The 26,734-nt window shown below is 40.7% G+C and overlaps 1 protein-coding gene across 1 annotated transcript; it reads right to left on the bottom strand.

The window, feature by feature from the left end:
- Nucleotides 1-13,202: 13,202 nt before the first annotated feature.
- Nucleotides 13,203-15,744, bottom strand: CASP14 (caspase 14). Its single transcript, XM_016157682.1, has 6 exons — nucleotides 15,718-15,744; nucleotides 14,681-14,830; nucleotides 14,360-14,585; nucleotides 14,084-14,200; nucleotides 13,801-13,904; nucleotides 13,203-13,307 (listed from the first exon to the last, which is right to left on the bottom strand). Exons 1-6 carry the CDS (start codon nucleotides 15,742-15,744, stop codon nucleotides 13,203-13,205), a joined length of 729 nt encoding a protein of 242 aa, XP_016013168.1.
- Nucleotides 15,745-26,734: the final 10,990 nt, after the last annotated feature.

Genomic DNA, 26,734 nt, shown 5'->3' with positions numbered 1-26,734 from the left:
ATACTATTGTGAATCCCTTCCTGGCCACACATTTGGAACAATCCTCGGTTGTTGATGTGGTCTTTGATTACATTAGAGCAGGGAGTCTCAACTATGAGCATGCATCAGTGTGACCTAGAGGGCTGGTTAAAACACAGAGAGCTGAGCTCATGCTTCAAAGTGTCTGGGGAGGTGCTTGAGAATCAGTACTTATTGGAAGTTCCCAGGGGATGCTGATGCTGGCCTGGGGACCACCCTTGGAGAACTACCACATTGGAGAAAGCTGGTTTTCTGTGTCCCTCTTATTTGTGCAAGTGTCCCTAACCATAGTCCATAAATGCTTTTCATCCAAGACCTTCTGCAAAGGTTCTGCCCTCTGTGACTTTGTTCACTCAGAGGATATAGAAATTGGCCTCAAACATTTCTCCCTTTCTTTGACCATCCAGGAAGAAAAGGATTCTTCTTCCCCATCCCATCCAGCTCACTCTCCTTCTCCATCCTTCACTGACTTACCAGTATGGCGCCACCAAGAGGATGGTCTTGGAAAGCTTCCTTCTCTGCTGGCTGTCAGAGGATCCTGAAGTCAGTGCTAAGCCCCCAGGAAGGCTATGGGAGACCAACTGTGATGGCTAGGGAGAATCCGATGTCTCTGCAGGAAAATCATGAGTCCCCGCTGCCCAGCCTGGGGCAGGTGAGCAGGGCTTCAGAGACACAGCAGGATATTTACTGTTTGGGGTCTCTTGGGGACTCTAATCCCCTGGCTTCTTGCTAAGAAGGAAGATGCTAATTATTGTGTTTCTACTCTCGCATCCTCCAGTGTATGTGCATTTTGGGATGATGGGATGTGGGAGGCAATGGAGAAATCACTGGGAAATTACTCTCACTAGGACACTCTCCCAGTGTCCCCTCCCAGCTCAGACTGAGCCTATGGCAATTCCTAGGGAGGATGATTTGGAGGTCCAAGGACATTCAGATGTCTGAATTGGAGGTGTCCTTTAATTAAATCTATCATAATGGAAAATCTATGATGTAAGGGAATTTATACTGATTTTACCAATGAAAGCGATAAACAATCAATAAATATATGTCGAATGAATGAATTTATCTGACACTTCTTTGTCACCTGCCATAGGTCAGGTGCTGTACTTGGCACTGGAGTTTTGAACTCACATCCTTGTTAAAACTGCCTTCTTTTCAGCTCACACAAAGGGCTTAGTCTTCATTAACCAACTGTAGGCCCTGCCACTTTGGATGGGAGTGAGGGAATCTCTCTTCTACTTTTGCCTACCAATTTTGCTGGGCTTTGTTCTTTGTTATTGGGGTGCCTATGTCACGGCTCATTCCTGTTTCCCCAGGAAGCCTCCCTATCTCCAAGAATCTTTCTATTTTTACCTTCTCCTCCATTTGCTTTTTGATATCGTTTAAAAATCTAACTTTTAAAATGTGTAATGCTGACTTTGGTTAAGAAAGGAGTCATACCATGAAATAATGAAATGCCTTCCCCCAACTCAGACTCCCATTCTTCCAGTTCTTAGCAACACTTTGCCCATTTCTTTTTCCATTTGTTGATCTTTTTCTTAATAATTTCTAGAGGGCTTTATAGATGAGGGGAATTAGCCTTAATGGATAATCCCTGTTAGTGTTTATTTTCAGAACCTCCTAGAGTCTCCACACACGCTAGTGCACGTGTGCGTGTGCACACACGCACACGCATACACACATACACTAATTTTCCCCCTTTTGTACATAAAAGTAGTATACTATAATACTGTTCTACATCTTGCATTTCTCACTTAATTTAGCTTGGTGATATTTTCATATCTTTAATATCTTTAAAGCTCCTTATTTGGCATTGAACAGATGGTGCCATATTTATGTAACCAATCTTCTATTGGGAGATGTTTTTAGTCTTTGCTAAAATAAATACTTTGTACACATATTATTTCACATTATAGTTTTGTCACTTCCAAAATGTTATGTTAATTGAATCATACAGTATGTAGTCTTTTGACAAAGCTTTTTACACTAAGCATAATGTTCTTGAGACCCATCCAAGTTTTTGTGTGTATCAATAGTTCATTCCTGTTATGGTTGAGCAGTATCCATGGTTTGGACAAACTCTAATGTGTTTATCCAGTCATTTGGATAGTCATTGAAGGTTGCTTCCAGTATTGGCTATTACAAATAAAGCCTCTATGAACATTCATGTGTAGTTTTTTGTATAAGTTTTGTATAGGTTTTTGTAGATTTTTCATATCTTTAGGAGCATGAGTGCTGGGTCGAATGTAAAGTGTAACTTTATAAGAAACTATGTATACTAGGAAATATATAAATTCTTACGTTTATAAAAAACTATATATGTTCTATCTTTCTCCTCAGTACCCCAAAGCCTGTTTGTGACTCCCATATTCTTAATCTATCTCTTCTCCCCAAAGATAACCACTTTTATGATTTCTAACACCATAGATTAATTGAAATTTATTTAAACCCAGTTGTATTGCATGCATATTTCCCTCAATGTCTTTGACCTAACATATTTGTGAGATTCATTCCAGTTGTGTACAGCAGTACCTCATCTCTTTTCATTGTTGTACAGTATGACTTAGTTAAGATATTTTGAGTTGACTTTTTTTCCCTTAGAAAAAGGATCCCTAAAATTGATAGCAGTATTCAAGTGAACATCATAATTAGAACGCTCCAGAGACCTGGGAACCTATATTGCAGGTACTCAATAAACATTCTCTGAGAGAGGATGGCTCAGAGTTACGCAGCTGGAAGGTAGTAGCGTCTGAACTTGAGCCTGGTCTGTTGGACCTCCTTTGGTGGCACTGTGCACCTTCCCCTGTATATGGCTCTGGTCTCTGGGAAGTTTGGGAGGCAAACAAGTGTAGTGATTAAACTCAGACAGCCTTAGCTCTGCCACTTGGCAGCTGCGAGATCCTTGGGAAGTGACTAGATACAACTGAGCCTTTCTTTCCTCACTTGAGATATGAGGATAATACTATTATTTATCTCACAGGCAGGTAGTGAGGCTTAGATGGCACCGTGTATGTACTGTGCAGAGGGCAGCTTCTGAATCTAGTCAATACTCAGTAAAGGGGCCTGTGGTTATTTCACTGAAGCGCCTTTGAATGCTGGTTTCCCGAGCTCAGCAGGTTTGTATGTGTCTTCAGTCCCTGAGATGTCTTCCCAGAGCTAAATTGACAGTGTTGCATTCTCAAAGTCATAGTCTGTAGTCAGACCTAGCCAAGAAGGAGTCAAATCTAGCTGGGGGAAAAGGGAAGAGAAAGGCGATTCTGACCAGTCGGTTAGACTGTGACCAGCTCTATAGTCAACAAGAGATTGATTCATTTGAGGCAAAGTAGACTGTTTCAGGTGGTGCCACCTTTGTACCTCTGGGCTTCTAGAGGCTTGTGGCCCTTGGGGAAGATGCTGGGACATTTCAGCACCATGGACACAGGCCTTTAAGGCTTTGTTGCTGTAGCTGGGCACTCTAGTTTTCTCATTGACAGCAGTGGGCTGAAGAGAGAGAGCTCTGTCTTTACGAGCTGATCACAGTTAGATAATCACCCCATTCCTTATGTGTTGCAGGAATGTAAGCAAGAGATGTCACCTCTTAAATTTCAGTTTCCTTATTTGTGAAAAAGAGGTGGTAATTATCGCTGTCTTCTCTTAGGATTGTTTCTGTTTATCCTCCAACCTCTCAAGTCTTGGGACTTTGTCCTGAATGGGTATCCAATACACTCTTAGCACGCCCTACTCAGGATAGCCCGGCCCTGCAGCGAACCTGTTTGAGGGAGAAGACAGCCATATGATCAAGAAGCTCCATTACAATGAGATAAGTGTTATAATCGAGTGAGAGCTCCAGGAGGAAGAGATTAGGTCTGGTCACCGCTGTCTTCCCAGCTCCTGGAGGCATGTCAGTGCTCAGTTGATATTTGTGGGATGGAGAAATGGATAAACAGAGATCTTCAAGGTATTTTATTTATTATTAAATTTATTGGGGGTGACATTGGTTAATAAAACTATATAAGTTTCAAGTGTACAATTTAATAATACATCATATGTATATTGCATTGTGTATTCACTACCCAAAGTTAAATTTCCTTCTGTCACCATATATATAACCCCTTTTACCCTCCGAAGTATTTGATAATGGAGGAAAGAGCAACTCGTACTACCTGAAGGGCCAGGCTTCACAGAAGTGGTAATGTGAGCCAGGGCTTGAAGGAGAAGGGAGTATTTGTGAGTGTGTTTGTATATGTGTATTGTGTGGGCACATGTATGTGTATGAGTGTATATGTGAATATATGTATATGTGTGTATTGTGTGGGCATGTGCACATGTGTATATGTGAGTTACATGCATGTGTGTGAATGTGCATATATGTGTGCATGTGTATAGTATACACATGTGTCCATGTGTGTATTAGTTTCCTAGGGCTGCCATAACAAAGTACAACAGACTGGGTGGCTTAACAACAGATATTTATTTTCTCATAATTATGGAAGCCAGAAGTGTGAAATCAAGGTGTTGACATGTTTGCTTCCCTTGACAATCTCTCTCCTTGGCTTGTCATGACCACCTTCTTCCTGGATCCTGGTCATTCCTTTGTGTGCATCTCTTTCCTAATTTCCTCTTCTTATAAGATCGCCAGTCATATTGGATTAGGGTCCACCCGTAAGGCCTCATTTTACCTTAATTACCTCTTTAAATACCTTGCCTCCAAATACAGTCACATTCTGAGGTCCTGGGGGTTAGGACTTTAACATATGAATTTTAGGAGGACACAGTGCAGCCAATAGCAGTGTGCACATGAGCATATCAGTGTGTATGTGAACATGTATTTATGTGTGTATGTATGTGTGTGTGTGTGTGTACTGAGTGGACATGTTTACGTGGGCATATGGATATGTAGTTATATATGTGCATGAGTATGAATGTGTGCATCTGTGTGTGAATGTGTGTGTCTGTGTATGTCTCTGTGTGTAAGAACATTCCAGGCAGAGAAAACAACATGTCCAAAAATATTATGCCATATTTGGAGAATCTTGCATGGTACAGTTTTCTACTCTTGGCCCATATGCATATTTATTTGCACTTAATTGGAAATGGATGGAACATATCATTTCCTCTGAGCTTTCCCCTACTTAATATTCAATGATCACTCTCCCCCTAAGGCCACATCCCCTTCATATTTACCATTTCAATGGCTGCTTAATATTCCATAAAGTGCATAAATAATAATTTACTTAACCTTTTAGTTGCTTTTTAAATTTGTAGATAAGGCTGAAATAACCACCTAATGTTTTTTCTTCTTTTATTGAATCATTTCTTTATGATAACATTCCTAGAGTGGAATTACTGGATCAAAAAAAGAGAACATTTCCCATAGCTCTTGACAAAGCTAGTGCTTTCCAAAGGTGGTAATAATTTATAATGAGCCACCTGGAGTTTTACTACTAGTTGGTAAAACTCTGGGCTGAATTGTTAGAGTTTTAACAGGTCCCTCTAACAGGACTGGTGAAATTTTCATTTCTTTGACTGCCAAATGCAAAACAAAAACAAAAACAAAACAAAAAAAAAACAACACAACCCCATGCTTGCCTGCCATTTATACAGCCTCTTTTGGGTTACTGTTGTGGGTGAACTCTGCTGAAATAGCTTTGGAGATAATGAGGAAGGAGATCTTGAAATTCAGAGCCAGATAGTTTCAGTAGGGTGGGGAGTGTATACAGGCTCTTCCTGAGGTTAAGCTGAAGTCTGCTTCTTCAACATTTCTGCCCATTGGTCCTTGATTTCCTCCCAGAGATACAAAGAGTGGTCTCCCCTTTAAGACTATAATGGTTTTAAAGCTCATCTGTGCTATAGTGTGAGTTGGTACTTTGTTCTTTTTTTAAATTGCCAAATAATATTCCATTTTATGGATAACAATTTGCTTTTTAAGTAATGAAAGGAATGACTTTAAAGAAAAATATGAACAAAATGGTAGTACAGGTCTGACCTCAGTCCATTAGTCCAGACCTAATGAAAGTCACATGCAAAGACCATCTGATCTTCACATGGTCTCACTCACTCTTCCTTCAGGCAGATCCCTGTTGAAATACCACCTCCCTGACCACCCACAAGGGGATGGGGCTTCCTTTTGGGTGATGAAAATGTTCTGGAATTACATGTAGGTGATGATCGCATAACATTGTGAATGTACTAAATGCCACTGAATTACACATGTAAAAAATGGTTAAAGTGGTACATTTTGTTATGTGAATTTTGCCACAGTAAAAAAGTATCTTTCCCACACCATTTTTTAACTCCTTGTGATGCCATCTTTTTCTCCATTGCACTTAGCACTACTAAAACATTATGTGATAAAAATTATGTTATAGTGTTGTTGTTTATTGACAGTTTTCCCACCAGAATGTAACTTCCATGAGATCAGGGGCTTTGTCAATCACACTATTTCCAGTACCTGTGATAGTATGTGGCATTTGATAGGAGCTTGAGAAATTATTTTAGTATAATGAGTGAGTGAGCACATCTATCAAAAATAAAATGCTCAGATCTTTGACTAAGTAATTCTACTCTCAGAGAAATGTTTGTATGTGTGTATATAAAGACATAGACCAAGATAGTGGTGATGGTACTGAGAGGCAGTACGTGGAACTCATACTGGTGGTACATTGAGATGACTTTTGATGGTTCATCTATGAGTATTTAAATTTTTAATTGGATGTTTTTATTTATGTGCTGATCTCCTGTTTATGGCAAGTGATACTGACTTTCCATTTATTATAATAGGTAACTGTTTCATTTTTTAAATAACATCTTTACTGATATATAATTTACATATCATAAAATTAACCCTTTGAGATAATGCAATTCAATGGTCTTTGGTCTATTCAAAGAGTTGTGCAGCCATCACCACTATTCAATTCCAGAACATTTCCATCACCCCAAAAGGATACTCCAAACCTATTAAGCAGTCATTCTCAATCTCTCCCTCTCCCTAACCCTTCAATCACCAGTATGCTTTCTGGGTCTATGATTTACCTATTCTGGACATTTCATACAAATGAAATCATATAATACATGTTTTTTTCTCCACTTAGCATAATATTTTCAAAGTTCATCTATGCTGTAGCCAATATCAGCCCTTCATTCCTTTCTAATGCCAAACAATATTGTATTGTATGAATAATAGTTTCCTTTTAAAAAATAAAATTGCTTTAAAGAAAAATATCAATGAAATAATGATACAGGAATATGTATATATGAGATGATGATAGCATGTGAAAGATCAAAGTTTGGGAAACTGTAATATAGAAACTCCATTTGGATAGTGCACAGGTCAACGTGAACAACCAGGGGTATGCCTTCTGCGTGTGCTAACATTCTTTAATTCTGTGGTTTAGGTGGGAGGATCATTCACTGAGTCATCCCACTAATACTGGCTTCACCTTATTCTACAGAATAATTAGTGGGAAAATGTTGGGTGCGGTCAGGAAATGCTCAATATCTGTTCCCTGGTTTCTTCTAACCCTTCTCTCCCCTCAACCTATCCAAAAAAAAAATAAGTATGTTACCTTAAAAAGGTAAACCCACCCAGGATGGTGTAGAGTGGTTGAATGATACTTCATCTTGACACAATAACATTCTAACTCCAAGCATCAGGGGCAAAATTTAAATTCTCCTCAAGTTAAGTATAATGTCAAAATTTAACATGATGTCACTTATTTGTGGAATCTAAAACAAAACATGAAACAAAACAAACTCGGCGATGAGATTTGGGTTACTAGAGGAGGGGGGTTGGGGAAGGGGAAATTGGAGGAAGGTGGTCAAATGGTACAATTTTCCAGTTACAAGATAAATAAGTCCTGGGGATGTAATGTATAGCATGGTGACTGTAGTGAACAATGCCATATGGGACATTTGAAAGTTGCTGAGAGAATAGATCCTGAGAGTTCTCAGCACAAGGAAAACCCCATTTTTTTCTTTTTTCTTTTTTGTTTTTGGTATCTATATGAGATGATGGATGTTAACTAAACTTATTGTGGTAATCATTTTACAATATATGTAAGTCATACTATTGTGCTGTACACCTTACACTTACACATGCTATATGTCAAATATATCTCAATAAATCTGAAAAAAGTGTTGAAATGCTAAACAGTATTAGCAATGATTTGCCAATCTTTTATTATGCCTCTGAAATTACATTGTATTCTAATAGCAACAGATTAAAACTGACAAATTCATTTACATAGATTAGATATTGTATGTCTACTTCCCCTACTTTAAAATAAATGATAGTTACATCCTATAGCAATCAGGGATAAGTCAGGGAAACAAAGACTACATTAGTTATTATTTTTCATTTGTTTTAAATAAACTATCTTGGAATACTTGTAGATTTACAGAAAAGCTGAAAAAATTAATACAAAGAATTCCTGTTCTAGTCTTTTAATGTCAATATCTTACTTAACAAGGGTACAGTTCTTTTTAAAAAAATTAATTAATTTATTTTTAATGGTGACATTGGTTAATGAAATCCAATGTTTCAGCTATTCACTTTAACAGTAAGACATATACATATATTTACATTGTATATTCACCTCCCATAGTTAGATTTCTTTCTGTCACCACCTATTTGACCCCCTTTACCCTGTCGACCTCTCCCCTCCCCCCATACCCTAACCTTTGGTAATCACTAGTCTATAGACCATGTCCATGAGTCTCTGTTTGTTTGTCCTGATCATTTGTTGCTTTTAGGTTTATATCCCACATATAAGTGATATCATGTGATTTTGAACTTTTTCAGTCTGGCTTATTTCACTTAGCATGATTATGTTGAGATCCATCCAGGTTGTCATAAATGGCAGTATTTTATCTCTTCTTACAGCTGAGTAATATTACACTGTATATATGTACCACAGCTTCTTTAGCCAATCATCTATCGTAGGACACTTTGGTTGCTTCCAAGGATACAGTTTTTAAAACTTGCATTGGCACAGTACTGCTTAACTATACTCCAGCATTCAGAGTTCACCAATTTTCCCACAAATGTCTTTTTTTTTCCTGTTTCGGGATCCAGCAGGATATCATGTTGCATTAAAAATTTTGTTTTGTTTCCTCCGATCTATGGCAGCTCCTCCATCATGTCTCATTTTTCATGACCTTGATAGTTTTAAAGAACACTGCTTTAGTATTAGAGTTTGATGTTTAATGTTTTCTCATGTTAGAATGGGATCTTGGGAAGAGAGTAACCCACGTATTTATTTTTTGAAAGTTAAATTTTAGACTTTAGATTTTACCAGTTTTTAGATTATTGCCTTCTATCTGTTCTAAGAGCCAATACCACATTGCATTGAGTTGTCACTTTCCCGCAGTTTCTTTCAGTTTGGAATACTTTCTCACAAGCTTTTCTTATTTTTCATGACCTTGACAGTCTTGTGGAAGACTGACCAGATGTCCTTTAGATATCAACCAATCTGTGTTTGTCGAATGTTTTTCTCATGATTAGATTGAGGTTAGGGATGAAAAAAAAGTTACATGCCAAAATAAACTAAATTGTACACTTTAAATGGGTAAGTTGTATGGCGTGTGAAGTATATGTCAACAAGGCTGTTACAAATACCTTTATGAAGAGAACACCCAAAGGTGAATCACATTGCTTATAACATAAAATTTGTAATTTTAACCATTTTCAAGTACAATTCAGTGGAATGAATTACATTTGTGATGTGCAAACACCACCACTATTTCCAAAACATTTTCACCAATAAGAGTGAAAAGGTAGAGATGAAAACGTGAGGCCTCAATGTTAAGCTAGGACTTTTGTTCCTTATCCACAGGGCAATGGGAGACCATTGAAAGATTTTAAGAAGATGCATGGCCAGCCAGATTTTCATTTTGAAGTGACTGTTCCTGCTGTAGTTGAAGTACACTTGGAGAACAGGTGGTGGACAGAGGTGGGGTTGCTGTGACGTGAACAGAATCAGCTGCTGGGCCCCACATTCCTGGACCCCTCCAAGGCCCTGCGAGAGACCTGGCAATGCACCAATGGGGCTATACAAACTCTGTGCTGGTATTTTGTATTTTTTTTTCCTGAAGGAAAGACCTCTCCTGCTGCAATCGTAAAGGCCCTACAAGACCTGGATCTACCCCTGATATTAAATAGTAAACTTCCAGGATGAACTTTCAAATCCTTACTGAGTAACTAGGGGAAACCCTTACTCAGGGGTCTTGAAGAATTAAGCAATGTGCTTTAGCACCCTGTTGCCTGTTGTATCAGGCGTGGTTCTTGGTGGTGAGCTGCTCTGGCTAACTCCAGTAAAGTGAGAACTTGGAGGGATATATGGGCAGGGGTTGACACACTTTTTTTCTGTAAAGAGCAGTATTTTCAATGCTGCAGGTCATATGGTGTCTGTAGTAACTACGTAAGTCTGCCATTGCAGGGTGAAAAGAGCCATCGACAATATGTAAATGAATGAGCATGACTGTGCCAATAAACTTTTATTTATAAAAACAGGCTGCAGGCTGGATTTGGTGAGCGGGTCATAGTTTGCTGACTCTTGTGTTTGGAGACTTAAAAATTGTTGGGTGTTTGGAGCACAGGTTTGTATACTGGTGGGTGTACAGGACTCAATATGTGCATCACCTCAGATCTACTTGTCCCTGTGTACTCACCCCCGCCTCAGCTACTTGCTCTGCTATTTCTACAGATGAAACCCCAACTGCTGCCATGGCCATTTACTGCATCATAGGTGAGAAGCCCTGGGTTTACTACTAAGAACTTAGTGACTCTAGACAAGTCGGGAATCAAATGGATCAAGACCGATGTGCTTATGCTTTCTGGGATGCTAAAAGGAAAAAGACTTTGAGGCTACACCCCAGTACAACAGGAAAGAGGTTCGATTGATCAGTTATGTTTGCAATGGGCATCCAGGTAGAGAGGGGTGGCTAAATATTTGTGATCCTGTAACTAGTTAATCTCCAAGGTCTCTTATGGTTCTGAAAAGCTACAGTTCTGTTTGGATACTTCCCTGAGAATATTCCAGAGATGGAACAATTATGTAAAATATAGCTACTTGGCATAGAAGAATGGCCTGTAATTTTACAAATTCCTAATGCATCTGTTTTTATAAAAGAAACAGGATGAACTCCTGATTCTCTGTTCATGAAAGACATCTGAGAGGCAGCTTCCCATTAGGAAAAAGAAACCAAATCCACAATGCCTTTCACATCAGCCTCATAGTTTAAATACAGAACAAAGATCCAACATGTACTTTTAAAGTTCGACAACTGTTTATTGAACACTCATTATGTTAATCAAAGACTTGTTCCTTGCCCTCAAGAAATTGTAGTTGTTAATATCTAATCCTGGGTGAGAGAACAGAATCACCTAGAAAAACTGTTAGGAATGGCTTTCTGGAATAAATAGGGGTAGGACATAATGGAAAAGAGGTGAAGGAAGAGAGGGATCGCTCCAGCTTGGGGAAATAGTGATAGCAAAGGTTTAGAGGCAGAGATGAGTAAGAGAACATTAATCTTGTTAGAAGAGCAAATTCATGGTGGAAGAGCAAATTCATGGCGGAAGAAGTAGGGGGTCAGTTTAGCCGAGTTTTGGTAGGAGGTAGAATTATAAAGGTGTGAGAAATCAGGATGTCGAGTTTGGTCTTGGTGTCTAACGAATGGAGTGCCATTGTACCTTCTTGGGTGTTCTAGGAAGATAAAGAACTGTGGATGGTATGGAGGGCAGAGGAAGGGTGAGGTGGTCAGGCAGAGAGGCAAGGAAGGAAGCTGATGCGAAGATGCAAATACGAGAGGATGGGCCTTGAGCCTGGAGAATTACATGTAAGGGGAGAGAAGACAGGTATGAGAAGTGTTTCAAAGTTATGCTGGGCTGAGCATGGTGGCTGGTGGTACAGGAAGGTTGCAGGAAGAAAGGTATCATAGATAACTGCAGAATTCCAAACTTGTGGTCTGAGGTTGAGGGTGCCAGGGAACACTTGGAGGATGGAATAGAAAAAAAGACTAATTTTAACCATGAGTTGTCAATGATGACAGATATGAGCACAGGTTATTTCTGCGGAAGGGTCTAGGCTGGAGATATCACAGACTTGGAAGGCAGTACAGCTGATCCACCTTCCAGCCCATTGCTGGAATTTCATGGAGATAGCCTTATATACTACATGTAAGAATTTCTAAAAGTCTTCTGGGGAACTCCTACATTCAAGATAAGACAAATTTTTATTAGGTAGCTCCTCTTATTAGAAAAGTTTTCTGATGGATCAAGACTTAGCAGACAGTGGACGGGAGGCTGGGCCAGAAGCCAAACCTTGACCCTGACCCTGACTTACTGTGTGACATTTGACAAGCCATTTAACTTCTCTGGGGCTTTATCACATTGCCTACAAAATAACAGGGTGTCACTAAAGGATTTGTTGTAATTCCAACATGCTCTGATTAAGGGTTGTTGAAAGTTGAAACTATGAGAATGGATAAACGGATGGATTTTCCTGGACAGAGGGCAGAGTCCAGGGCCTTGTTGTGGGGGTCAGTGGGAGTTATCAGAGAGAGAGAGAGAGATGTAGAAAAGCAGGAGGCGTCTCTGTTAGCCATAGAGAGCTCATGAACTAGGAGGAGAATTAGCTTGCTAGCCAAGGAAGAGGGGTCTTAGAGAGAGATAACAGTTCCTGCCAGACTGAATTTCTAGAAATTGGGAGCAAATCTCTGGCAGATAGGAATGGATGTGGGTTCAGGAAGCAGTTGTAATGCTAGGTGAGATCTGGAGCCACGGAAGGTTTGATTGAGGTGGGAGGTGGTGAGTGGGCATTGGTTTACCAGGGGAAAATCTTGAGCTTTATCTAGTTACATTTGTATGGGTATGATTTATGAAAGGTAGAAGAGAGTTTCAAATGAGCATAGGAGCAGAAAGTGAGATACATGTTTACCTTCTTAGGTTGCATTTATAGAGGCTGAGTCCCACTTGAGGTGAGTAATTTTACTGTTAACACCATGCCTTGTGTTCAGTTTTACTTGGGTTGCTCTAAGAAGGACAGGAACAAATTGAAGAAGGAACTACATAAGGGATGTGAAGAAAGGACTGGGTGCTATTTAGCTTTTGGAAGAGAAGATTTTAAGGGAGTGATGACAGTTGCCTTTAAACATCCAAGGAACACAGAGACCTCCTGAAAGGGAGCCTCTCTATGCCCTTTCTACTGCTACTGCAGATAGAGCCGCTTCCGAAGGGTGCTTTGGATTTCAGGGTTCACTTTCCTTGGTTCCCCTTCCTGAACCACCTCTGCTTCTGCCATCCGCCGGGTTACCTGTGGCAACAGGTATGGTCAGCTTGGGGCTAGGCCCCTGGGACAGTCAGTGTAATGGGCTTATGGGAAGAAGGTTAGCGAAGAGGGCAGGTGGATATTCCTGTACTTAGATGGGTGACCGTCATTGTCTCATCCTATGCTATCATGTTTACAGAATCATTGGCTAGACATTCTAGTTATGTGTTTTTTCCCCTAATCTGCTATAAAAGCACATAACTATTAGAAAAAAATGTTTGTCCAAACATTGGTTAAACTCAAAGGTTTCATTTACAGAAATTTATCTGTATTTCATTTAAATTATCTCACATACTGTGGGCTTTGGAATTTCTGCATGAGAGAAAGTCATTGCTAAAAGCCTGGGTTGGCTTTGGGGCTGGGAGCAGGGGAGGAAGACATGCAGAAAGGTTGGAAGAGGCTTGCCCCACTCTGCTTGCTCCCTGATCAGGCAGGAGGGGGGAACGCACGTGGTTCCAGGTACCTTGTCCCAACTCACCTCTGTCAGAAGCTCCAGAATGGGTCCTTTCTTTTCTGTGAACACCTCAACCAGGGTCTGGATGAAGCAGGAACCATCCTTGTCATGTCTGTAGGAAATGTGCCCTGGGGGTTGTAGAGAAAGATGTGGACTCAGGGAGCTCCAATGAGGGTGGGAGAGTGGGAGCTCGTGTGGTGCAAGAGGGCCTGGAAGAGGGTGGGTCCTGGAGGGGCATGTCAGGGGCCAGGAGCAGCAGATGAGGTGGGGGAGCAGAGGCTGCCTTGGGTCAGCTAGGAGCTCATACCTTCCACGGTGGAGTAGACATGGAGGATGTCTGTGTACGTTGGAATGGTTTGGAGACTGTCTTTTGTGCTCATCACAATATTGTCTCCACCTACTCTTTCACCAGGATCCCTTTGTTCTGAAACACCAAGAAGAGGAAAAGGCAAAGTCAGAGAGAAAGATGGGGGAAGGAGAAGGTCATAAGACATATCAGTAATGCAAGTCTCAGCTGGGGCTCTAGATCTGGGATAGGACTAGATTAGGAACACAAACTCCACGTTCTTGGCTTCGTCCGCACCTCCTCGACAGGCCTGCACGATGTACACCTTAGGCCTGGCTCTCAGGGCATGGCAATTCTTGTTGTTCAGAACTTCAAACAGATTCTCCAGATCAACCATCTGCTCGTCCTCCCCTTCAAGGTGTCCTTCTAGCCCATGTGCCATGAGCACCACAAAAGCACAGCTGACGAAATCTTTCCGGGCATCAATGGCATGCTGGAATTTCTCCAGCTCTTCCAGGAATTGCTAGAGTGAGAGGAATGGCTAGACTCAGGTACATCTTTGGAGCCACCTTCTGGTCCAGCCCCTCCCTGGTTGGCCTGGGGCTGGCTGCACAATACCTGGGCAGTGGGGTCTTTCTTCATGGTACTCTCAAATCCCAGCCGCTGAAACATTAATTCCAGGGCATGTAGGTCTGCCTCTGAACCTTCCCGGGCTTTGGTGACACACAGCGTCAGGGCTAGGCGAGCACCTGACATGTCATATGCCTCCTGGGCCAAGAGATGACAAAAATAATCAAAGGGGTAGGGAAGCCAAGGAGCAGCAGGAGATGTGGTCCAAAGAGGCTTGAGGTTAAGGTTGCCAGGTAAAATACAGGATACCCATTACAATCGAATTTCGGATTAATAAAAAACCAAATATGATTTTTAGTATGAATGTATCCCAAATGTTGCACAGGATATACTTATACTATAAGATTACTTGTTGTAGATGTGAAATTCTAATCTGACTGGGCACCTTTTATTCTCTATTTTTTAAATTAAATTTATCGATTTAGTATTGCTTAATAACATTATATAAATTTCAGCTGTACATTATAATTCCATATCTGTATACTCTATTGTGTGTGCTCACCATCAAAAATCTAGTTTTCTTCCTGGGATCCAGCTCTGTTTTAGTCCTGTATAAACTTGGGAAAGTCACTCCTCTTATTTGAGCCTCATTTTCCAAATATACACAATAAGCATGTATGTGAAGAATTTTGAAGGTCCCTTCCAGTTGTCACATTTAATGGCTTTGTCTCTCCATCCTTCTCAAGAGTATTCTAAGCATTAACTTTTCACTTGCAGAGATCTCAGAATTTCTGAAGCTACCACTGAGATCCTATCATCCCATCTAGGGAAGAAGGATGTTGGAGTCAAAATTTCCTTTCAGAACAAAAGTAGGATACTTTGCAAGAGATGTAGGAGGGTTCCCCCTACCCTGATGTGGGTCCCATCTCTGAATCTTTTCTCCATTTTAATGATCACAAAGCACCTTTTAACTCTGAATCCAGTCATGACTTTTTGCTTTCTCCACTGTCTCTGAAACATTTGGCTCTTTACCTCCCATCTCCCCAGAAGCTCCCACCCCTCTCCCCCATTTTCACCCAGCCCACCTCCTCCAAAGGCTGAGGATTGCTCATGTCTCCTTTGATTTTAACTCCGCGTCTCAACTCTTGGCTGGTCCTGGGGATTCAAGAAAAGATAGGTTGAAGGTCTCCAAAGAAAGGAAGAAGGGACTAGAGTTTGTCTGGATGTTTGAGACCGAATAGGAGGATCCTGGTGGTTGGACCTTATGTCATGGTCAGACCTGGGCAAGAGATGACAATCCATGAAGGGTGTTCTATCTAGTGTGGCACTCCAGTTGCATCTTCCACCCCTGGATGTCCCCAAAACTCCTGCTGGGCTCACCCCAAAATGCCGCACATCTGAAGAATTTCCTATCCCTCCTTCAGGACACTCACCAACCTTTGACAGACTGGACTCATGACTGGACTGAGAAGCAGAGCAAGCAGCCCCGTGCATTCCCCTCTGTTAGCCAGGAGCTGGCTGGTTGAAGAGGCATCAACAGCGAGATGCGTCAGGGTTGGGTTTAAAATGAGATCATCATCGTGGGGAACACTACTTTAAAACCCTCCTACTGGGTATCTAATCTGAACGGGTCAATTCACCTCCTCCCTCTACCATGAGCCTGAACATCTGTCTAAATCCTCCATTTTCATCTGAGTCCTGTTCTACTCTCTGGCTGAACAGAATCCTTTTTGCCGAATTCTTGATGTTTTCCCATGTTCTTGCCTTTTTTTTAAAAAAAATTTTATTTTATTGTTAGTTTCAAGTATACGGTACATTGGTTAGACATTTATATAGTTTATAAAATGATCTCCATAACTGCTCTTTCCTTTGGCTCTCCGCCTAACTATTACATTAATGCTAACTTTATTCCCTTTGCCCTGCTGCCCATCCCTGTGACCATCTATTAGCTCCTAATTTGTACTTTTTTAGCCATTCACTTCTTTCTCCTAGCCTCCCAAACCCAATTCCCTCTGGCCTTCACCAGATTATCCTCTATATTTGTGACTCCGTTTTTGATTAGTTTGGTCTTTTTGTCTCTTAGATTCCACATATAAGTGAAATCACATGACATTTATCTTTCTCTGTCTGATTTATTTCACTCAGCATAATAACCTCTATGCCCTTCCATGTCATTGCAAATGATAGGATTTCATTTTCTTTAATTGCTGAGTAATATTCCATTGTATATATGGACCATAACTTCTTTATCCAATTATCTATTGATGGACACTTAGGTTGCTTCCATATCTTGGTTATTGTAAATTGTGCTATAATAAACATGGGGTGAATAGATCTTTATGAATTATTGTTTTGGTTTTCTTTAGATAAATACCCAGAAATGCAATTGTTGGGTCAAAAAATATATCCATTTTTAATTTACAGTTCCTCCACAGTCTGAAATGCTCTTCTTTACAAGTCAAGACCATTCTCTGCCAATTTAGGTGGCACTGTCTCTCCCGTGTTTTTTTCCACCATCCACTCATCCCTCCACTCATCGATCCACTCAATGATGCACTCATCCCTCACCCATCCATCCATCCATCCATCTATCCATCCATCCATCCATCTATCCATCTACTTATCCATATATATATCCAGCAAATATTTTCTGGTATCTGCTATGAGCTACACACTGAGAACACACTTATATGACAGACATGCTTCCTGACCTCATGTAGCTCTATGACAAAAATGAACATTAAATCCCGCGCCCCCCCCCCACAACAGAGCCAGTGCTGTAAGAAAAGAGAAACCAAATACTGTGTAAGAGAGAAAGTAGAAGGAGCATGGATACTGGACCCAGAAAAACCAGGTTCAAGTCCTGCCTTGGCTCCTTCCCAACTCTGAGACCTTCGTCTTCTCATTCTTTTCTCTGAAACTTAGTTTTCCCATATGAAAAGAACACTACTAGATGCTTTAAAGTAATGGCACAGCAAGGTAGGTTTAATGATACTTGTTAACCCGCTGGAAGTTACCTCTCCCTTCTCCAGACTTCCCAGTTCTGCTTGTTTAGACTTGCATTACAGCAGGGCTTTTGATTCTATTTTTGTGGCTGAGCTGGCAGCTTAGTTTTTAGAACCGAAAGGCTGACTTTATTTCTATCTCCATCAGGGTCATCTGTGTGAGAATGGGCATAGAGGCGGTGTTGGGGAGAATTTGGTGAGTAAACAAACAATAAACAAACAAACAAACAAATAAATAAAAGAAAGGGTGGACGGTTGAATGAATAGGTGGAAACCTTACCAGAGTATACATCCATTCAGTAAGAGAGAGAGGGAGAAAGGGAGAGAGGGAGAGAGGGAGAGAGGGAGACAGGGAGACAGGGAGAGAAGGAGAGGGGAGAGAGAGAGCAAGAGAGAGAGCACTAATATCTGTTAAATCACTTACTGCCTCTAGAAGCAGCTACTCCTTAAAACCAGGCCGTCTCACCACTCTCCTGGTCGCCAACAGTGTTGGGCACCAAAGAAGTGTTAGGCCCACGTGCCGATCTTGGAGAAGGGGCTGACAGTGCTGGATCTTCCCAGGTTACTCCGGGGGCGGGGGGGCCTGTCTGTGAATTGAGCAGCACAGCCGTGTGGATATTTATTGTCAGCAAGTTTTCTGTCACTTAAGAAAGTTCATGACAGGAGAGACACACCCTTGATGAGGAAATGGAACCAGATGCTCATGGAATGAGTGATGGCAAGCTTAGCCAACACCCCCTGGCTAAGGAGGCTAAGGCAGAGCATCCACACTAGCCAGTGCTATTACTCCAGCCCCCCACAAGGTACCCCCCAGGCCCAGCTCATCTGGCTATCATTAATCCATCATTTCCATCATTACACTCGCCTCCATCTCTTCCGCATTCAACGGTGCAGATAATACCAACTTTACTTGTTTATGATCTCACCGAACGTTCAACAGCCAAAAGAGAGCAGCATTGTTTGCTCTTATTTTGCAGAAAAGAAAACTAAGACTCATAGAGGTAAAGTGGCTGCCCAAGGTCACCCAACCAGTAATTGGCACAGTTGGCATTGAAACCCAGGAGAGTCCAGTTCCAGAGAGATGGGTCCAGCTGCCTCAACTGATGCTGCACAACTGATTCACTGTCTCTCTTCTCTTCCTTATGACCTTCCTCTTCTACTCTTTTTCAGTCTCTATTTCACTTCACTTCACTTCATTTTACCAGCTTTAAATATATATAATTCACATACCATAAAATTCACCCATTTAAAGTGTATGATTCAATGGTTTTTACTATATTCACAGAGTTGTGCAAGCATTACCACAGTCAATTTCAGAACACTTTCGTCACCTCAAACAGAAACCCTGGGCCTTTTATATATTGTCCCCAATCCCATCCATATTTCCCAGCCCCCGGTAATCACTAATTTATGTTCTGTCTCTATAGATTTCCCTGTTCTAGACATCTTACAAGAATAGGATCATATAATTGTGGTTTTTTCTGTTTGGCTTCTTTCACTTAGCATAATGTTTTTCACATTCATTCCTTTTGTAGCCGGTCTCAGTGTGTCATTCCTTTTTATGGCTAAAGAATATCTTTGTACAGATATTCCTAATTTTGTTTATTCATCCATCCATGAATGAATATTTACATTGTTTCCATGTTTTGGTTATTATGAATGATGTTGCTATAAAAATTAGTGTATAAGTCTTTGTGTAGATGTGTGTTTTCATTTCTTATAGGCTTACATCTAGGAGTAGAATATTTAAACAATACTGAAATGTTCAGTAAAACTGGAACATTCCCATAAAATGCTGCAGCCACTGTGGAATGCACTAAATGGTGGTTTCTCAAAAAAAAAAAAATTACCGTTTGATAAAGGAATCTCACTTCTGGGTTTATACTCAAAAGAATCAAAAGCAAATATTGAAAATATATCTTTGTATACCTGTGTTCAAGGCAGCATTATTGACAATGGCCAAAAGGTGGAAGCAACCCAAGTGTTCACTGACAAATGAATGAATAAACAAAATGTGGTATAACCATAAAGTGGAATATTATTCAGCTTTAAAAAGGAAGAAAATTCTGATACATGGTACCACACGAATGAAACATGAGGACATTATATTAAGTGAAATAAGCCAGTCACAAAATACTGTGTGATTCTGCTAATATGAGATTTCTAGAGGAGTTAGATTTACAGAGACAGAAGGTGGACTGGCAGGTGCCAGGGGCTGAGGGAGAGGGAAGGAGAGTTAGTGTTTCATGGGAACAGTGTTTCACTTTTGCAAAATAAAAAAGTTCTGGAGATGGATGGTGGTGAAGGCTACATAGCAATGTGAATGTGCTTAATGCCACTGAACTGTGCACTTAAAAATGATTAAAATGGGTGGAAAGAAATTTAACTTTGGGTGGTGAATACACAATGCAATATACTTATGCTGTATTACTGAACTATACACCTGAAACCTAAATAATTTTATTAATCAATGTCACCCTGATAAATTTAATTAAAAAAATGGTTAAAATGGTAAATTTTGTTATGTCTATTTTACCACAATAACAAAATTTAAAAAACTGGGACATTCTCATTCCCCCAAGTTTTCCTTTTATTTCAAGATAACCCAGGCACCAGACATGGAAGTTTCTCTCCAAATCCTCACCTCTGTATTGACTACACAGTTATGGCTGTTTGTTATATATGTTCACTCATTCTACCGAATTTTTCTGTTACTTGCTTTGTTCACTTAATTATAAGTCTGGATCATCTTCTATGTTGGTACATATAGAACAAACTCATATAAAAATGTTCTTTTCGAAAAACTTTTTAATGAAGAATAGTATATGCAGAAAAAAGCACAGATTATAGATGTGCAGCTCGATTAATTTCCACAGACTGAACACGCCCATGTAACCAGGACCTGATGAAAGAAAAGAATGTGCCCAGGTCCTTGCCCCAGGATTTTCTCTCCTGCTTCCTTTCTTGCCACTACCTACCCCTGCCTTACCCAAACACTAGGTTGATATAAATGCTGTGGATGAACTTTCCCTGCTTATGGTACTTTATATAAATGGAATCACACAGTATTTCTCTTTTGTGTCTGTCTTCGTTCACTCAACATTATGTTTGTGAGGTGCAATTTTTTTTGCATGTATCTGTAGATCTTCCATCTTATTGCTTAATAACAGTATTTCTCAATCTTTTTTTTATCACCCCAAGAGGCCATTTTAATCATCCCTCTGTGAAACTTAATAGCACAGATATACTGTATTTCTATATCTATCATCTCTCTTATCTATCATTTATCTATCTATCATCTATCTATCATCTATCTATCTATCTATCTATCTATCTATCTATCTATCCATCCATCCATCATCTATCTAATCTATCTATATCTAACATCTACCTATCTTTCCATCCATTCATCTGTCCATCTATATCTATTCATATCTTTATTGTAGGTATATCTGTATTTTTTACTCCTCTCAAACCAATTTTTGCCCTATGTGGAGGTAAAATATTGCTCCCCTTGAGGACACATGCTTTGTAGTATTCCATTGTGTAAATATATTGCAACTTATTTATCCAATCTATTATTGATGGGCATTTGGCAGTTTCTAGATTTTTTTTTTCTAGCCATGGAGCTATGCACATTCTAGTGCATGGCTTTTAATGAATATATGTTCACATTTCTGTTTGGTATATAGTTGAGTGGAATTGCTGGATAATAGAACATGTATATGTATAGCTTTAGTAGCTATTGCTAAATCATTTTCCTAAGAAGCATGCCACATTTACCCTCCCACCAGCAGTGCATGAGGGCTCCAAATCCATACCAACACTTGGTATTTTCCATCTTTTTCATTTTGACCATTCCAGTGTGTGTGCTACATGATTGGTTTTATGAGCTGCACAATATTCCATAGAGTGGATGTACAGTCATTTAGTCATCCCCCTTTGATGGACATTTCATACATTTCCCTTTTTTCCTCCATGACAGATATCACTGCCATGAGCAATCTTGTACATTTCTCTTTAGGCACAAGATTGAGCCTTTTCTGGAGGAAAGGTTCTGAGAGGTAAAATTATTTGTTCAAAGGGCATAGGCATTAAAATTTTTGATGCATTCTGACTGACAATTTGCCTTCCCCAAAGCTTTAGCGATTCGCTTTCCATCTCAAACAATATATGAGAGAGTGCCTATATCTCTGCATCATCAAGAATGCAGGATACTCCCAGTAATCCTCTGTTTTCTTGGGTGGGAAATGAAGACCTAATGGAGCTGCTGAGGAGATTCAAGAGAATGCTGTTTTCTTCTTTTTCTCTTCTTCTTTTTCCTCTTCCTAGTTCTTCTCCTCCTTCATTTAATTTATTCAACAAATATTTATTGAGCAATATGTCTGATGCTCAGTCAATATTGGTGAATAAAACCGATGTAGTCTCTGTTTTTGTGAAGATTGCAATTTCATGTCATCTCCTCCTTTTCTTTCTTCTCCTCCATCTCCACTGTCACCAGCAGCACCCACAGATCTTGCAAAGCCCCTCATTATCCCTAGTACTGTAACAAGATTAATTATAGATCATGTCCCAACCATGAGTTTTCTGTGTGTGGGTAGGGCTCAGGAGCTGTTGGTGTGACCATTCTAGGAGAGGTTAGAACAACACACCTGAGAGTATATGGAATCATTTACAGAGATTGGGAGACAACATTGTTTCGCGATAATGTAAAAAGCACACATTGTTCACTGGAAGAGAAACGAAAACCAGAGAAGGACCCCATCCAACTGAATCGAGCATCCCATCCTCATCCCATGCCAAACATTTTAGCTAAACTATGCTTCTGCCACCTTCTTCCCTCTTGAAATTTTATTCTTTCATAGTGTCTGATCAGCTAAGAAGAATGAATCTTAAGGGAAGGATTTGGAAATGTGGGTGTTTACAATGGTGTGCTGGAAAATGTTTAATAATTGGCTTGCTCTAAACAAACAAACAAACAAACAAACAAGCAAACATTTTTTAAAAAGTCCTAATTAGTAGTGTTTGCCAACTTCTATAGTATAAATACTCCCATCATGACCGATTTCCAATTACCATCATGGCATCATTGAATGGGAATTTGGGAAAAGCTATCTGCAGCACACCACTGGGTGTTTCAGAGGGAGTTCTTACCAGTGGTACCTAACCTTTTTGGCACCAGGGACCTGTGCTCCTATGAGAATCTAATGCCTGATGATCTGAAGTGGAGCTGAGGCAGTGATGCTAGTGCTGGGGAGCGGCTGCAAATACAGATGAAGCTTTACTCGCTTGCCCACTGCTCACCTCCTGCTGTGCAACCCGGTTCCTAACAGGCCACAGACCAGTACAAGTCCGTCGCCCAGGGATTGGAGACCCCTGCTTAAGAGGGTCTAGTCTCATGTGTCTAGGATTGAAAAGAGTATTTCCTGAGGCAGCCTTTCTTCAGAAAATCAGGCAGGTCTCAACAGTTCAGTTCCTGGGGGCGGAGGCCATGTTTGAACATTTCAATCCTCACAGTAGGTTCACAGGAAGAAAAAGCTGGGTGGATGAATGAGCTGGGATGCCTAATTGTCTCATGAAATGGAGAACAGCAGAGATGGTTCCTTATCAATTTCTCCTTAGTCCATCAATGATGAGAATTCAGAAGACCCAGGCTCCTCGAAAGAGACATATATTTACCCAGTGTCAGTGGGTGGGAGAAAGATGTGTCACTACAGGCTGGAGTAACTGTTAGTTAATTAATCAGCTAGTTGAACTGATTAATTATATTAATCAGAATTATCTGACAGTTACCAGAGAAAGACAACCTGGTGTGAAGACACTATGGAGGAATGCATGTCCAGAGATTATAAGGTCACAGACTGGCTTCCCAGAGGAGCTGGCAATTCATGCCAGACCTGAGAAATGAGTAGGCGCTTTCCAGGTGGGCATATGGGGTGATCCCAGTATAGCAGAGGTGATGAAGGGAGCTTGGTGGCTTCAAGGTACCATGCCAACTTCTGTGTAACTAGAGAATAAAGTGTAAAGGATGGTGGTGATGAGAAGTGAGTCCAGGTGGGGAGAAATGACTCCAGGTTAGAGGTGTGTCTAGGAAGGGGTGGGATCATGAAAGGGCTTGAAGAATCTTTAGGGGTGGGGATTTGGTTGGATTGTAGGTAGATCAACCTTCCTGATTTTCCAGGACTTATGAATTTTCTGGGATGTGAGAATTTCAATGCTAAAAAACCCAGAGAGCCCCAGGCAAAGCAAAATGAGTTGATCCTCTATGGGATAGGCAATGGGGGGCCACTGAGGAATTTTGAGCTGGGGAGTGATATGATAACTCTCGATTGTTAAAAGATTAGTTAGATCTCACATAAAAGGTTCTGCAAGAAGCTGTCTCTGAACCCTCCCCGGACCAGGTCAGATCCCAACTTCAGGGCCCCCTCCAATTCTGGACAGCCACATTTTTTTGTATAATGCCTATTTGATATCTATCTTCTTCAAAGGACAGCTGGCTAGTGACAGCATGAAGCGTATGTCTAATGTTTACTTAGCACCTGGCATGGCTCATGGAAAAATATTCAATAAATTTTTGTGACTTGGGAGCAAATGCTTGGCATTGTCAGAATTGACACCCATCTTCCCTTACGCTTCAGGTATAAACTGGGAATAATACCACCTCCCTCATAAAAACTATAGTATAAATAACATCTACCACAAGATGTGGGAAGGGGTGCTCAAAATAGGTGCTCAAGAAATCCTAGTGGAGTGAACCGGAATGGTAAGGAGGAGAAAATGAATGACCATGGGCTAGAGCAACTGTAACTTAATTAACCAACTAATTAAATTGATGAATTGTACTTATTATTACTAATTTAATATTTGTCTTATTTTATTATTAGATGAAATTTGATGTTTTATTTTCTGATGGTGAACTGTCTTCATGTAGCTCTTATGCGGGACCCAGATATAAGTCAGGGTTACCAGTCCTGAGATGGGGTCCAGGGGGCTCTGGGAACCCAGAGGAGACCCCTGTCCTGGCTCAGCCCAGGAAGTGGGCTGGGCTGTTCTTCGACTGAGCTGTCCCTGGACTATGTTCCCATTTTGGTTTGGCTGCAGGCTGATCACTTAACTGTCCTGAGCCAAAATTACCTCACTTGTTAAAACCTACTTGGAGAACAGTTCTGAGCACCAAATGAAATGATTTTTGTAAAGTGATTTCGCATCACCCAACCATTAGGCAGGCTCTGGGTCAGACCCTGTTTATGGAGCTGTGGACACACAGTCTTCATAGGGTAATGTACCAGGGCAGTGCTTCTCCTTCATGGCTGCACGATGCAATTACTTGGGGAGCTCTTAAAAATACAGATGCCTAGGTCTTCCTCTGGAAGATTCGATTTAAGTGATGAAGGTGGGGTCCTGACGGTGGTATTTTTAAAAAAGGGACCCAGGTGAATTGAATGTGTTGTAAGGTCAAATACTATTGGTTCTGTGGGAAGGGACAGAGAATGACTGAACAAATGAATAAACAAGATAATTTGGATGGAGATGTGTGTTTAAAAATGGAAATTGACAAGATGAGGTGAATGGCTAGGATGGCTGGGGTGGGTCTCTGGGAGACGGCACTTGAAGCGAAGTGAAGGGAAGTGTCGGTGCTTAACTCACATGGCTTCTTCCTCTTTTCCTTACATCGCTGGTTCTCCAACCTGGCTGCACACTGGAATCACTGAGGGGGTTTTTAAAAAATATAAGTGCTTCACTCCCGTCCCCAGAGATCTGATTTAGTTGGGGCCCAGACCATGTATAACATAAACTTACCATTGCAACCATTTTCAAAGGGCACAATTCAGTAGCATTGAGTAAGTTCACAATGTTGTGCAATCATCACCTCTATCTAGTTCCAAAACACTTCCATCATCCCAAATGAAAAACCCTTACCCATCGAAGAGTACATTCTCTCTTTATCCCAGGTCCTGCAACAATTATTCTGGGTTAATTCTCTTTCTGTGGATTTTGTCTATTTTTATTCATAATAACAAAAAGGTGGAAGCAACCCAAATGTCCATTAATGGGTGAACTAGTAAACAAAATGTGGTCTAGCCATATAATGAATATTATTTAGACATAAAGAAAGAATGAAGCTCTGATATATGCTACAATATGGATGGACCTTGAAAGTATTATGTTCAAGTAAAATAAGCCAGGCACAAAAGGCCACATGGTGTATGGTGCCACAAGATTTTTAAAAGCCCCAGATGACTGTGATGTGCAGCAAAGCTTTTGAACCAATGCTTTATATTATATTAGGTTTCAATCAATAAAAGATTGACCCCCAGTGTAGGTGACATTGTTCATAATCGGTGTCAGCAATGACATACCAGACCTGAAACAAAGTTATTTCTCAGGCAGATGTGGGTGAGGGCACCCTGTCCCCAAGCTGCTCAACCTCTTGGACTCTTTTGCAGAAAAGTGAGGGGAGATTGTTCATTAAATATGCACACACCCTCTGGGCACCATTTTCTGTGAGTTCACAGGCAATGGTGACTATGTCCCTCTTTCACACATGATCAAAGAATGGCCAGGTACCCAAAAGACTCATGTACATGTTCTGGGCGCATGCATGAATTCATCTTTGCAGCAATAGAACCTTCTCCTTGCTTGATTCCTCTATTCTCATTAGTGTCATCAGCCCGTGGTTCTTCTTGAACTTCAGGTCCTGACCTGGGGCCTCCTTTGCCTGTGGAGCTGCAACAATAAAATCTCATCGAGATGAAAGGAGGTGGTGTTGCTCAAGGACTTGGCAACTTCTCATCATCCCAGGCTCCCTTGGGGGGTAAACAACCCACGGGTACCCGACAAGACAAGACGAGTTGGTATCTCGTCTGACAGGATTTCGTCGCCACAGTCGGGAAGACACCCATGTGCCCAGGTGCTCCTTCCCTTTCAGGACATATTAAAGTTTTGCAAGTCACAGATATTGCAATACAATTGGGAGCACAGACAAGCAGCTCCCATGTCTCAGGCACCTACTCAAAGTATCTGAAGGATGGGAACTCTTTTCCTGTCAATGGCAGATTGCATGGGGAAAACAGGTTTAGAAACGTTAAGTAAGTGA

The sequence above is a fragment of the Rousettus aegyptiacus genome, unplaced genomic scaffold (genome assembly GCF_014176215.1).
Source record: "Rousettus aegyptiacus isolate mRouAeg1 unplaced genomic scaffold, mRouAeg1.p scaffold_m13_p_16, whole genome shotgun sequence".
Taxonomy (NCBI): Eukaryota; Metazoa; Chordata; class Mammalia; order Chiroptera; family Pteropodidae; genus Rousettus; species Rousettus aegyptiacus.
This window is presented reverse-complemented; position numbering and strand designations above follow the sequence as displayed.